General features: G+C 38.3%; 1 protein-coding gene across 3 annotated transcripts in view; it reads right to left on the bottom strand.

Annotated features, from left to right (window-relative positions):
* Positions 1-748: 748 nt before the first annotated feature.
* The window catches only part of LOC121859294, a 36826-nt gene continuing 23594 nt past the window's right edge, over positions 749-13980 (bottom strand). For 2 of the 3 annotated variants that reach the window (XM_042356080.1, XM_042356081.1), the window contains exons 12-16: positions 13225-13299; positions 6928-7043; positions 4784-4978; positions 2930-3079; positions 749-1349 (exon numbers count right to left, since the gene is read on the bottom strand). In XM_042356080.1, coding sequence (XP_042212014.1) covers positions 1163-1349; positions 2930-3079; positions 4784-4978; positions 6928-7043; positions 13225-13299 — 723 coding nt within the window. In that variant the 3' untranslated portion in view covers positions 749-1162. The remainder of the gene's footprint in view (positions 1350-2929; positions 3080-4783; positions 4979-6927; positions 7044-13224; positions 13300-13980) is intronic. The other variant, XM_042356082.1, reaches the window with a different exon arrangement.

Genomic DNA, 13980 nt, shown 5'->3' with positions numbered 1-13980 from the left:
CACTCTCCTCTACTGTATATATACACCTTGTTATGTATTTCTCCTTAGTCTGTACTCACCCCTGAAGATGTGAATTACACGAAAGCGCTTGGGAACTTCGTGTTTTCTTTTTTCCTTGTGGTTATCAGCATATGCCTGGATCACGCGCACCTACAGTGATTTATATATATATATATATATATATATATATATATATATATATATATATATATATATATATATATATATATATATATATATATATATGAAATTTCATCACAGAGAATGGAAGATTTCATAGAAAACAGGAAATTTAATCATAGAAAATGGGAAATTTCTTCACTGAAAACAGGAAGTTTCATAATAGAAAATGGGAAAGTTTAATCATAGAAAACAGCTTGAGTGCAACAGTTGGTTTTGATAGGATGCAAGGAATGGGCAGCACTCAAATTAGACATGAAGAGAAAAAGTGCATAACAGAAAGCAGACCAGTGTCTGCTCAAGCGATACAGACAATATGAGAAGTGAAAGGTTAGAAAAGTTATAACTCAAGGTGGATGGAAGGAGGGATAAGGTGAAAGAAATCCAGGAAGTGGCAGCGTATAGTTATGAATGGAGATGAGAGGAGTGTGTGCATGCATTGTCTATTGGGCTTGTATCCAAAAGGACCCTGCATTAAGTGAATAGAGGCTTGACAAGGTGTTAAAAATGGAACTGATCTTATTTTCTGGGGCAGGAGGAGTAAATAAAGTGTTTTTCTTCTTCCACTTTTTATTGTTATAAAAATAAGATAAGACAGATACATGAAGGCATGTTAAACTATACTGCTAAAACTATTTCTTATAAGTTAATTCTCCCTTAATACAAACTTTTATTCTTAAACTTGATCATGGATATAGCATATATAAATGAAGTAAAGCAATGTTATGTACAGCATATATGAATTATGAAGAACTTAAAACGTTAGCAATTAATATAAAACAAATAAAACGTTAGCCATTAATATAAAACAAATAAAAAGTTAGCCATTAATATAAAACAAGTATAGCCACCCTGTATATTCATTAAGAAATTAAATACATATACAATAATCCCAGTATAAAATAATAAAAACAAAAGTAAAAATATGTAAAATCTAGTATAACAGCCTAACACAAGAAATAATTTAAATATGTCCAAGTGCTCAACTTCCACTCATATTTTTGGTGATGTCGTCAATTAGATCTGACAACCTCTGATTCTCAAGAGTTGTTTTCTCCACTGTTTCCGTCAGGGTTAAGATCTTCACTTCCGCTTTCTTCAACATTACTGATGCCTTCTTTAACTCTTGTTCATAATTTTGCTTCATATGTATATGCATTTCTTGAGCTCTGAAATGGTTATTTTTAGGAATATTAATATCTTATTATATCTCTAAATTTTTTGGTTACAGGATTAACAACTGTAAAGTGAGACTTCTTATTCAGCTTAGAATTACTGTACTGTACTTAACAAAGAAGTTAATTTAAAAAACACGATACAGTAAGGTCCCACTTAAATAACCAATTACGTAATGAGACTTTGGTTCAACCCGCTGGCGTTAATCACGGATATATCGGTGATAACCAATAGGTGTTGACTAGTGCCAATCACAGATATATCCATGATGAAATGTTACTAGTACCTTGTGGCCTTACACGCATTACAAGTAGCTTGATTTTCATGCTGTGTTTCAAGCACCTCTAGGCCTATGATTTGCAAAAACTGTCAGCTCAGCCATGCTGCCACACATTACAGGACCATACTACAGGAGTGTGGAGGGTGACCATGGGGATGAGTCATTACCCTTACATGTGACCATCACCCACGTACCTTTGTTGGCCGATTCTGACCTACCTACACCACTGCCCAACTCTCTCACCACCAGTCATTACACCTCACTTCACCCTCTGACAGCTCATTACTGAATACTACATTCATCAACCAGTACGAAATTTCACTTGAAAGAGCAGAAAAGTAATACAGAATGTATGAATAAAATACAGATAATGTAACAACTCGTGATGTCCTGGGAAGGTTGGTGGCAAACTGATCCTACTACATTTGGTAACCTAACATCATATTAATTACACTGAAATAAATACACATTGCATTACTTATGTTAAACTATACAGGTCAGGAATGCATATATCACAATATCTAACATCCAAGGTCTTAAAATGTTTGTTTTGCTGATTGGACCATGTTTGCCAAACATGTTGGGAGCAAAAGTGCCAAGTGTACCACAGCCTTTAATGTGCCATACATGCAGTACCTATAATCCATAAACTTGTCTAAACAAGTCACTACTAGGGTTTTAGTTTCTGTAAGGATGTCTTAATGTGTATAAAAAGATTACTAAACCAGTAACAGCTTATGTGGTGAGAAGTGTTGATGTTTGTATGTGTGAGATAGTGTCCTTGCCAGAATTTACTCTGTTTTCTTTCATATTATATAGTTACAAAAGAGCTTTAGGTTTCCTGACAAATATATTAAGTGCATGGGATGGGAAGCAGTGGTGTTAGTAGATGTGGGAGAAAGTCACTGTTCGGTATTTAGAGAAAGTCACTGTTCGGTATTTACTCAAGTTTTATCGAGTGTTACAACAGTAGATCAAGGCAAATATAGCCAAACCTAAATAATGTCTGAGAACCACTGTTCTAAGACATGGTTGGAAGGTCTGAGAACATCTATTCTAAGACATGGTGAAAATGTCAAGTTCAGTGTGCATAAATATCACGAGTCACTTACCATGGGCCCCTATGATAAACAAGTATTTACTGCAAAGAAAACCCCTGATCATGAAATAATACTACAAAGTGAAAATGAGTCCCTTCAACTCTTACTACCCAAGCACAACAAAGATTAATCCCTCCACTACCTGGTGCTTGACTCGTGGGTGTATGTATGAAATAAATTATTTATATCTTACTTTTCATATTGATCTTCAAGATTTTTAATAATCATCTTGATGTTTTCTTCTTTGTTGACCAACTTTACTCTCAAACTTTCATTTTCAGTAATAAGAGTTTCTTTGCTCTTTGACAGAGCCTCTGAAACCTCACGTAATCGCTCAAACTTCCTATAAAAGAAGATAGATCGGTTGCATTAGTGACAATAATTATTTACCATAAAGAATTCTAGTGTTGATAACCATTAATGCCCAACTAAGAAAAAATAAAAATAAAATAAAAATAAAGTCAGGGTAACTTATATTAATAACAGTAAAAACACAAAGTCCAGGGACTCCAATCTTTTGAAACAGTAAAATATTATTCCCACATTTTTCATATCAAGAAGATTTTCAGAAGTTAGGAGAGAAATACATGGACTCTTAATACTGTACCAGATAATGATTATAGTATTTTACCCTTTATCATCAACTTTCTCTTTAAAGCATTGATTGCGCTCAAGAACACAAACAATTTTTTTTACTTCATTTACTGTCATTCATTCTCACTGCAGTAACAATATATTTTGCCATGGTAATGTACTTCCAATCAAAAACTGACCCAAAAACTCATCTGGTTTACCCCTGTACAAGGGGGATCTGGGGGGTGGGTGGGTTGGGGTCGGACCCCTCATCACCAAGAAATTCTATTTTTTTTTTCTTTTAATGCAGTTTTGTACTCAGGCATTTTTATATATCAAAAAGTAATTACTATTGACTTCAGAATATCTCTTAATACCTGTATTATATGTACAATGAAAGATAAAAGTCATGTCGTGAAATTTGGTGAAAACATATGACGAAGGGCTAAACTTTTGGTGCTCTACCTTGTGGTAGGGCTCTCATAATGTTTCACGAGTTATATTTAATCTTTGGACAAAACCGTGACCCGACTTTTGTCTTTGATTGTACATGGCTTGAAAATAGCCTCAAAATGCCCATATCGGCCAGATTTCAAAAAATTCGGGGGAGGGGGGGCTTACAGCAACAACACCCCCCCCCCCCTCCTTGATATTCCTGGATCTGCCCCAGCTGTAGCTTTGCATGACCTAACATCACCAATCAACAACACACCCTTTCCCCAAAAAATCATTCAGTGTCAGGTTCAACAACTTTTCACCTCTGAATTGTTCTTTCCCTTTACCTATCTCCCACTTCCATTCCCTTAATATAGTCATACCACTAAAAATAACCTTAATCTGCTTTCTGACAGACAACTCTTTCAATTCCCCAACTTGTTTTTGTTTTTCCTCTGAATTCTTTTCACCTCACAAGCACTTATATTTTAAATGTTCCTAATTTGCTTCTTCCACTTGCACCTGCAGTTCTTGCTTTACAAACAAATAATGCCAGCTCAACAATTTCCTTCCTCTGATAAAGGTTTTTTTACCATACATATCAAAACACACCTACTGTATTACTCTTTCCTTTCACTACTGATAGAATTCATCCTTCACCGATTCATCTGCTGACACATCCAATCCTGGATATCTGAAACATTTCCCTTCCTCCATTTTATATTCCTTCAAAAGATAATTCCTCTACTATTGTTATTGGTACAGGCATTCCTCAAGTTACAGAAGGGTTACATTCCTGAAAATATTTCCATAGTATAATTTGGTATCTGTTGTCCCATCGAATTCCATTACAAAATTTGAAATGGAATCTAGAGAAAATTTTTCCCCTTGAAACATACAAAGAAAACTCCCACAACTCATCTTAAGCATAAATTTGGAATTAAAATTAATATTTTGAGCACAAACCGACTTTGAAAAGCTGAGATTGGAGTCTTTGTACAGTTCAAGTATATAAATACAGTAAACACAGTGAACTTACTTAACCAAATCAAAGAAAGCAACTTCAGATTTCTTCAGTTCTTCTTTGTTCTGATGACACTCTTTATTCAACACAGATAATTTAATTTCATACTTATTTTCCAGTAAGAGAAGTTGGCTCTTGCGTGCTTTTTCTTGTACAGCCTGATGCTTTACAATCTTGGCCATCACACCCTGCATTTGCTGAATACTCTGCCTATAAAAAAAAAAAAGACATAAGAAAACACTTTCCCCATCAACTTCTTGTCAGGATATGGCAAACACTACAGTACTGTAATTCCAAATTGCTTTCTATTTAAAGCTTAACCTTTCTCATGACAATGTTTGAGAACATTAAGTCTATAGAATCAATCTGAGTAACCCATAATTCTTTAGGAATTTCAAAGCTGAATCTGTGAGTCACAAACTTTTACAAGAACATCAGTGAGAAAGTTCTCAAGATTTATCAGGTTGTGAGTGTGACAGACACTCAGTATGCAAATTCTGTGGGTATACTTGTGATAATTTTATATTCTAATGAATCAGTATGGTTGTGAAAAGTGAAAGTGGGTCCCACAAGCGTGACTGTCCATTAGAACCAGCCTGGATACAGTGCACTGTATACTAAGCTTTCTGTTTGCAAGGAAACAGCATGGCCAGTGCTACATTCAACCACCTTCACTCTGCCAACTGTGAAATCAAGTAACCAATTACAGGTGAATGGATTGGGAATGCCCAATGATTGTATCATTGACCCTTAGGAAGGTGATGTATCCACTGCCACCACACACCTATTGTGATATTGTAAAGTGGTAACACTGACACTTTGTTATACACTTTAACACCTTACATGAATGTGACACCTTATGAGAACTTGTTTGACATTATGAAGCCTTATGGACACTTTCTGATACAATGTCAGTATAGTAATTCAGCTTCACTATAATTTATGAAAGTAAATTTTACTATTACCTTAGACAATTATATTACAATGGATACAGCTGATTACAGTACTGTACTTGATGGGCCATAGCCTGGATTTGGCCAACTGGTACCAGATGAAATACGGACTCTTTAAAAAAAAATTGCAGTATATCTTTAGTTTCCAAAACTGTTTGCTGGACATCTGTACTGTGTAGCTTTATGCCTGAAATTTTCATTCAAATAACTGTGGGAGTAGGATTTAATTTTGTTTTCTTGAGCATACTTAAAATACTGATAAATAAATAAAGCTACTCTCTTTAAGTGTCCAGCAAGCACTTTTCTTATCTATATACAGTAGCACCATTTACCAATGGCATGAAGGGGATTTAGTACCACCAAGCAGTGTTAATCAACCCTCTGGTCCATGGATTAAAAGGATAAGATCATATTGGCCAATATGTACTATACTTTTAAGATAGTGAGGCAGCAACTGTCAGCTGTACTGTTACATACATCTCCAGCCATAAAGTGCTAATTTTTTATTTATTGCTTCTTGCCACACACACTTAATGACAATTATTTTTGTACTAGATTCATATTTTGGTATAATATATGAGAAGGGCGATGGAAGAATGACGTTTGTGCCAAAACAGTGAGCGAGATAATTGATGTTAAAGTCTGCTTACATTATTTTTAGCATATCTCTGTAACCCACCACACAATTTCAATATTGTAGGTGTCAAAATATATGAAATTTAATATAGTTTTGGGAGGTGTAAAGAAATTTGAAGTTACCAAGGTCACAACAGTCATAAAGTAAAGTTTACTTCAAGAGTGACCTTAGAACCTGCAATAAATGGTCCATAAACATCAATAAAGCAAAGCCATGGGGCAGTTTCATCTATCTTTTTCATTCTTCTCCCACTGGTTGTGAGGAGAATGTTAAGGAGACCACAAACCTCAGAGGAGGAGAAAATAATTAAGTGGCAAAAGACAAGAGTGGAATGAGAAGGTTAACCTAGGTAGAAATAACTAAATATTGTACATGTCTACATTGTATAAATTTGATCCCTTTATCATTTTATATACTCAGTAAATCTTAGTTCACCATGTTTCATGCCAATTCACTATGCACTCTAAGTTGAGCAATCAGCTGTAATTTCAATAATATTTCCTCTTCTCACAAAAAAATCTTGTAATATAAATTAAAATCAAACCCTGACAACTGCAGGCTTCACTAACTTCAGTGTAGCATTTTCTTCTTCCATGCCATTCATGGCAATACTCTGTTCTGTTATTTGTTGCATCAGAGTCTTCTGTACCTCTTCAAACTCACGACTCTTTCTTAACATATGGTCCTGTGGATATAAAAAATCATACATATTAGCAGCTGTTGCCTTGAGATGGCCATGCATTTTGCCACTGATTCATTTAATGGAACTAAAAGTTGTGGGAAAATTATTTCAGTACTATAATGTGACTTAAAAATAAAGGGAATACCTGTACAGTATAAAACTATGAAATAGAAAAAGAAAAATGATTAATACAAAAGTGTGAACAATATCCTATGTGGAAGGTGAACGTATGTATGGATGCGTCACTCTCTCCCAATGTGACATCATGGCATACAAGGCTTGGCAAACTCATACGCTCTCAGCATTATATATATATATATATATATATATATATATATATATATATATATATATATATATATATATATATATATATATATATATATATATATATATATATATATATATATATATATATATATATATATATATATATATATATATATATATATATATATATATATATATATAATGAGTGATTGTCAGACCAAACCTTACAGCCCAGAATTATGTCACATATAACAGCAAGTACACCACAGACCTCGTGGTACCACCGCATTCCAGGTTGACACACCTCAGGTCGACCCTAGGGACTTGACCTGGCCCGCTAATGACGTGAGCCGGTGACCTACAACCGCACCTAGCCAAGACACCTGGCCAGGACCACACCTGCACACAATTATCCAGATCAAACCAGTTTAGTGTTAATTGTTAGAGGTCAGAAGCCGGCTGGGCCGACCCCATATAAAGGCCCTACAGTCCCGTCCACGGGCATTCGGGGGTCGATTCCTATTCCATTATCATTATCATTCTGGTTGCTGTCATCTCTCTCCCGTTCGGGTCGTCACTCGGTTCACTAAGCAGAGTCACGCACGTCCCCTCCCCAGGTCGGGAGGGAGACCTCCCGACCAGACCACAGCATCACCAGCTAAGCAGACTCTCCCTGTGATGAAGGCAGCCCAGCCAGCACTCACTGGGCCTACGTCAGGGTACACGTGAGTCTTGTCAGAACGTCCTAGGGTGAGTTACCTACTGTGGGAAGTGTATTCATTCAGGTGTGTCCGAGAGTCAGTGTCAAGTAACGTAAAGCATGATGTGTTAGTACCCCGATATAATAGTGATATTAATGTGTCCATGTCATTGAGTGAAGTAATAAATAGTTGTATCAAGAGGTGTTTAACAAGTTGTCCCTTTAAGAAGTAATATATGTGTATTGACATACGAGATAAGATAAGCGTAGTGACGCTGTGCAAATAACATCCAGGCCACGCTACCAAGTTTCCTATCTTTACATTTCTACTCCTATATATATATATCTTCCTCTTCTCTGTTTATTCTGTCTCATTACATTGGCGGCAGCGAACTATGACGTTAACCCACGCCCCCCGCGTCCCTTGTTATTGGTAACAGTGTACTTAACGTAAACCCATGCCCTCCCCCGTTAGCCATAGCACCTGGCTCGTTAGTTCAAAAGTGCGTGATAAGAAGTTCCTGCTAGTAGCGTGAAAAGTGTCCTAGTGTGTCACCGTTACAGCTCAAGTAAATGTCTCTCGTCGTGGTATGTGCGAATTTTTAATAGAAATATGTTCAGTGCTTAACGTAATTTCTCAGTGTCACCCGCTATCTGTGGCATTCTCAGTAGCCCAAGTGCAGTTTGATTGTTGGTCAGTGTTGAATGTAGCCATTATGTTTCAGTGATGAAAGCGGTATCCGTACTAACTGTTATAACTTAACATGTCTTTTAACCTACATCCTCCTCCCTGTCCTAATCCTTACCTCACCCTCCTTACCCTTCCTCCCATCCCTGCCCTGCCCTGCCCCGCCCCTCCGTTCCGTGCACCTCCCCGCCCCGCGAAGCCTCGGTTTGGCCCGATCAACCACGCCTCGGCTCCTCCCCACCTCACCCGCAACGCACCAGCCTGGCTGGGCCTGGCCAGCCTCGCCTCGCCCCGCGCCGCCCCGCCTCGCCCCACCCCGCTCGGGTGACCTCACGTCCTTCTGACCTGCCCCGCCTCGCTTGACCACACTAATTCCCCCGTCTTTTGTCCCGTAAGCTGTGTGTTGATGATGATGGTTAATATAAAGTAATATTGCGATGAATGCAGAGCTTCACTCAGTGTATTTTTATGCTATTATGATTTGTGATGTACTCTTTGACGCGCAGTGATAAATGATATTCAGTGTAGTGCGCAGAGCTTCACTCCCCGACCCAGCCTGATGAGAACATTGTCGTGACGGAAATGATAGTTGCCAAACATTGACCTAACATATAAAGTAAACTTTTTTTTTGCGAATGCACTTCCAACTAATCCATCACCCCTTTAGGATTGTTTCTCTGTCAAATGTCACACACAGTACCACCCATGGCCAGCCGGACGTCAACCACAGTACATACGAGCAGAGAAGAACCAGCATGATGAAAGCAGCGTGATGAATGCAGCTTGATGAAGGCAGCACGAAACCCACCACACACCACGTCACTTCTTTCAAGTCCTCCCTTGGTATAGGATTAAGAAGATTTTATATTTTTCTACTTTAGGAAGTAAGGAGTGTGGAATGGATCGCCACACAACGAACCCTGGTGAGCCCAGCCAGGGAGGGATTCACCACTGTGGAAGGTGTAAGACAGGACGGTCTTTGGTCTCGCCGACACTCACGTACGGAGGGCGAGCCCTGGTCCGCGGAACCTGCCTTACAGTCATCTAAGGAGACGACAGCCCAAACAGTGGACCGGCTTTCATCCCGGCCGGAGAGGGCCGTCGGCAGACGAACAGAAAATCGTCTGGAATATGTTGAAAATGATGATGTTGCAGAGAAGAAATGCAGATGAAGCAGAAAAATTCATCTGGAATATGACGGAAAACGAAGATGTATAAAGAAACTCAGATGGAGCAGAAAAATTCATCTGGAATATGACGGAAAACGAAGATGTATAAAGAAACTCAGATGGAGCAGAAAAATTCATCTGGAATATGAAAATGAAGATGTATAGAGGAAGAACGCAGATGGGACAGAAAACTCGTCTGGAAGAGTATGGAAACCAGGAGGAAGTGAGAAGAAGTCAGAAGGTGTGGAGAAACGACCTACAAGGTGCGGTATGTGAAGAAAGAAGACAGAAGACAGAAGATGTGCTATGTGAAGAAAGAAGACAGAAGATGTGCTGTCCTGACATCACAAGAAAGTCGATGATGAAGGACCAACCGACTACAGCTGCTGAGCTGCCGCCATCCCCTATTTTTCAGATACCAGCTGGATGGAAGACGTGAGCTATGCCGGACCCAACTAATGTACTGATGTTGTTGATGTATAATAAAAAGATATCAATACCCTAATATGTGAAGTAGGAACATTTTTTGTGTATTTTGAAGTATTTTCTCTGATTTTGTTGATGTTTACTACAAAGAATGTCTTTTTTTAGTCTCACTTTTTTCTATGAGTTCATTTGATCAATGTCTTGGACTATGAAACACGATGTTGTAGCTATATTACTGACTGAGATGAATTGTTATTTGGACATGGGCTGATAAGGAAATGTAACACCTATTATTGGTTGTAGAATGTGATTTGCAAGGTCGCCTCGGACACTATGCTACATATGAAGGATTCTTTCATTCTATGTTCACTTACTATGTTTCCTTTTTCTCCTGGCATAGAAGCTTTGATCTTGGCGGGAGGTATAGTGAGCTTTGTCAGATCAAACTAGCGCCAGTAGAAAAACATACACCTATGAGATTGTTGTTTGTAAATGTGAAACTATGTTAGCGCCCCAGGGATTATCTTTGATACCACACGTGATGTTGCTGTCTGTATGTGACATCAGTCTCTGTGATGAAGCTTTGGTCTTGGCGGGAGGTGTAATGAGTGATTGTCAGACCAAACCTTACAGCCCAGAATTATGTCACATATAACAGCAAGTACACCACAGACCTCGTGGTACCACCGCATTCCAGGTTGACACACCTCAGGTCGACCCTAGGGACTTGACCTGGCCCGCTAATGACGTGAGCCGGTGACCTACAACCGCACCTAGCCAAGACACCTGGCCAGGACCACACCTGCACACAATTATCCAGATCAAACCAGTTTAGTGTTAATTGTTAGAGGTCAGAGGCCGGCTGGGCCGACCCCATATAAAGGCCCTACAGTCCCGTCCACGGGCATTACCATTCCTATTCCATTATCATTATCATTCTGGTTGCTGTCATCTCTCTCCCGTTCGGGTCGTCACTCGGTTCACTAAGCGGAGTCACGCACGTCCCCTCCCCAGGTCGGGAGGGAGACCTCCCGACTAGACCACGGCATCGTCAGCTAAGCAGACTCTCCCTGTGATGGAGGCAGCCCAGCCAGCACTCACTGGGCCTACGCTAGGCACAGTGGCGGAGTCTGCCAGAACGTCCAGGGGTGAGTTAATGGTCAGGGAAGTGTATCTATTCAGGTGTGTGCCCTAGAGTCAGTGCTATAACGAAGCATGAGGTGTTAGTACCCTTATATAATAGCAGTGATATTAATGTGTCCATGTTATTGAGTGAAGGCAAGAAGTTGTATCAAGAGTGTGTTTAACAAGTTGTCCTTTATGAAGTAATATATGTGTATTGACATACGAGATAAGATAAGCGTAGTGACGCTGTGCAAATAACATCCAGGCCACGCTACCAAGTTTCCTATCTTTACATTCCTATACTCTATACTCTCTCCTATATATATATATCTTCCTCTTCTCTGTTTATTCTGTCCTATATATATATATATATATATATATATATATATATATATATATATATATATATATATATATATATATATATATATATATATATATATATATATATATATATATATATATATATATATATATATATATATATATATATATATATATATATATATGACTTCAAAGTGAAGATATCAGAGTGGGATTATGATAGACACATCTCATACATGGAAGTCTGAATTTGTAAACTATGACCAATAATTTCGCGTTACGGCCCGTAAATCCGCCCTTACGGAAATTGGGGTAAATTTTAACAAACACAAGGCCTCACACATGCCATTCAGACTGACAGACTTGACAAGTTTTACAAACCATAAAGACAGTTGAAGCTTTAAACATCACTCACAATGGATCTTGAATATTCCAACTGTAATCAGACATACCTAAGTTGCTTCAACAATTGCAACCCCAGTTGCAATATCAAATTCTGTGTCACCACTAAAAAATAAAACAGTAGTCCCTGGTGCACTCATAATTAAGAGAAAACGGACGACTCAGGCGGCTTTGAAGCGAGAGAAAACGGACTCCTATAATGGGGCACTCAAATAAAGAGACATGGCTAGCACATGTTTTGTGTACTACCCACTATACAGTATCCTTTTCATCACTTTGTAATAAACCTCATCATGCCTATGTGTGTTTCTGATAATTACCATAACATTATATATTTATATATTTAGCGGTTGTACAAACACAAAGCCTCACACACGCCATTCAGACTGACAAGTTTTACCAACCATAAAGACAGTTGAAGCTTTAAACTTCACTCAAAATGGATTTTGAATATTCCAACTGTAATCAGACATACCTAAGTTGCCTCAACAATTGCAACCCCAGTTGCAATATCAAATTCTGTGTCACCACTAAAAAATAATACAGTAGTCCCTGGTGAACTCTTAAGATTAAGAGAAAACGGATGACTCAGGCGGCCTTGACGTGAGAGAAAATGGACTCCTATGACGGGGAACTCAAATAAACATACACATAGCTGTTAATGCAATATTAACCCCTAAATTGGTGTTTTAAGAAGGTATATCATAAATTATTTAATGTACTGTATTGTATGTGTTTATAAATGTTTATTTTCATTAATAAAAGTGCTTGAATTACTTTTTGTGGGCCAAAAAAATTCCTTAGGAACGCATCTCCAGTTTTATAATGGAAGTCAATGGGAAAATAGCTTTCGCGTACGGAATTTCACGGTACGGTCAATTTTCCGGGAACGGAACCCTTCCGTAACGGGGGGGATGCCTGTAGTAAAATATCATCTTTGGCTTCACAAGAAAATATTTTCTTCTTCTGATCATTCTAGAAAATTGCAGTCTTAGATACAATCGTAAATGCAATCCCACCTGAGATTTAACTTATAATCTTCAGTGTTATTAATACAGTAAATAAAATTTAGTGTCTTACCTGCATATAAAACTCCATATTCTTGAGTTTGTCATTCATTTCACGCTCAGTCACCATTTTCTCTGCATTAGCCAACTGGAAAAAAGTTACAGAACAAAATTATAGTTTCGTCCAGTTACACTAGGGGTGAGAAAGATACTGCCCGCAGCCAAATTTTGCCCGCCAGATTATTTCTGTGGCCCGTCATTGCATGTGGCAATGGAGATTTTTTATTTTTATATCTTAAAAAGGATCAATAATATGTGGGAGTTGGCCATCCATAGCAGCAAGACCGGCTCATCACCTGCTGCCCTGGCCTTGTGAATACCCCAAGTATGGTTATCCATAGGAATTAGGCAGAGAGGTCAGTAAACCCTTACCTGAGAAACCCATTTTTGACCATAAGACCTGAACCGCCACACCCACACCTCAAAATTGTGTCCCACACTGACCTGGGCGTCCAGCACCAACACTAGAGAGCTCCTTCTCTCTCCTCATTTGACACACTACATGTGTGTCAAATGAGGAGTGACTGATCCACATGTAATTTAAGGTTTTTGAAATATGTAGTTAAATTAAACACGATTTTTCATATAGTTATGCGAATGAAGGGAAAATAAAAGATATAGATGGGGTGTGGTGGAAGCATCGTGGTCTGACATACACACACACAAGCACTGTAAACGTTGTGTGGATTCACTGGGTGGTTTGGAAGTGTTTATTTCCATTCATAATTTCGTAACTACAACCTATGGTAATTTTTCTTCGTGTTCATAT

The sequence above is a fragment of the Homarus americanus genome, unplaced genomic scaffold (genome assembly GCF_018991925.1).
Source record: "Homarus americanus isolate GMGI-L3 unplaced genomic scaffold, GMGI_Hamer_2.0 scaffold36188, whole genome shotgun sequence".
Taxonomy (NCBI): Eukaryota; Metazoa; Arthropoda; class Malacostraca; order Decapoda; family Nephropidae; genus Homarus; species Homarus americanus.
Note: the sequence above shows the minus strand (reverse complement) of the source record. Positions and strands in the feature narration are given on the sequence as shown.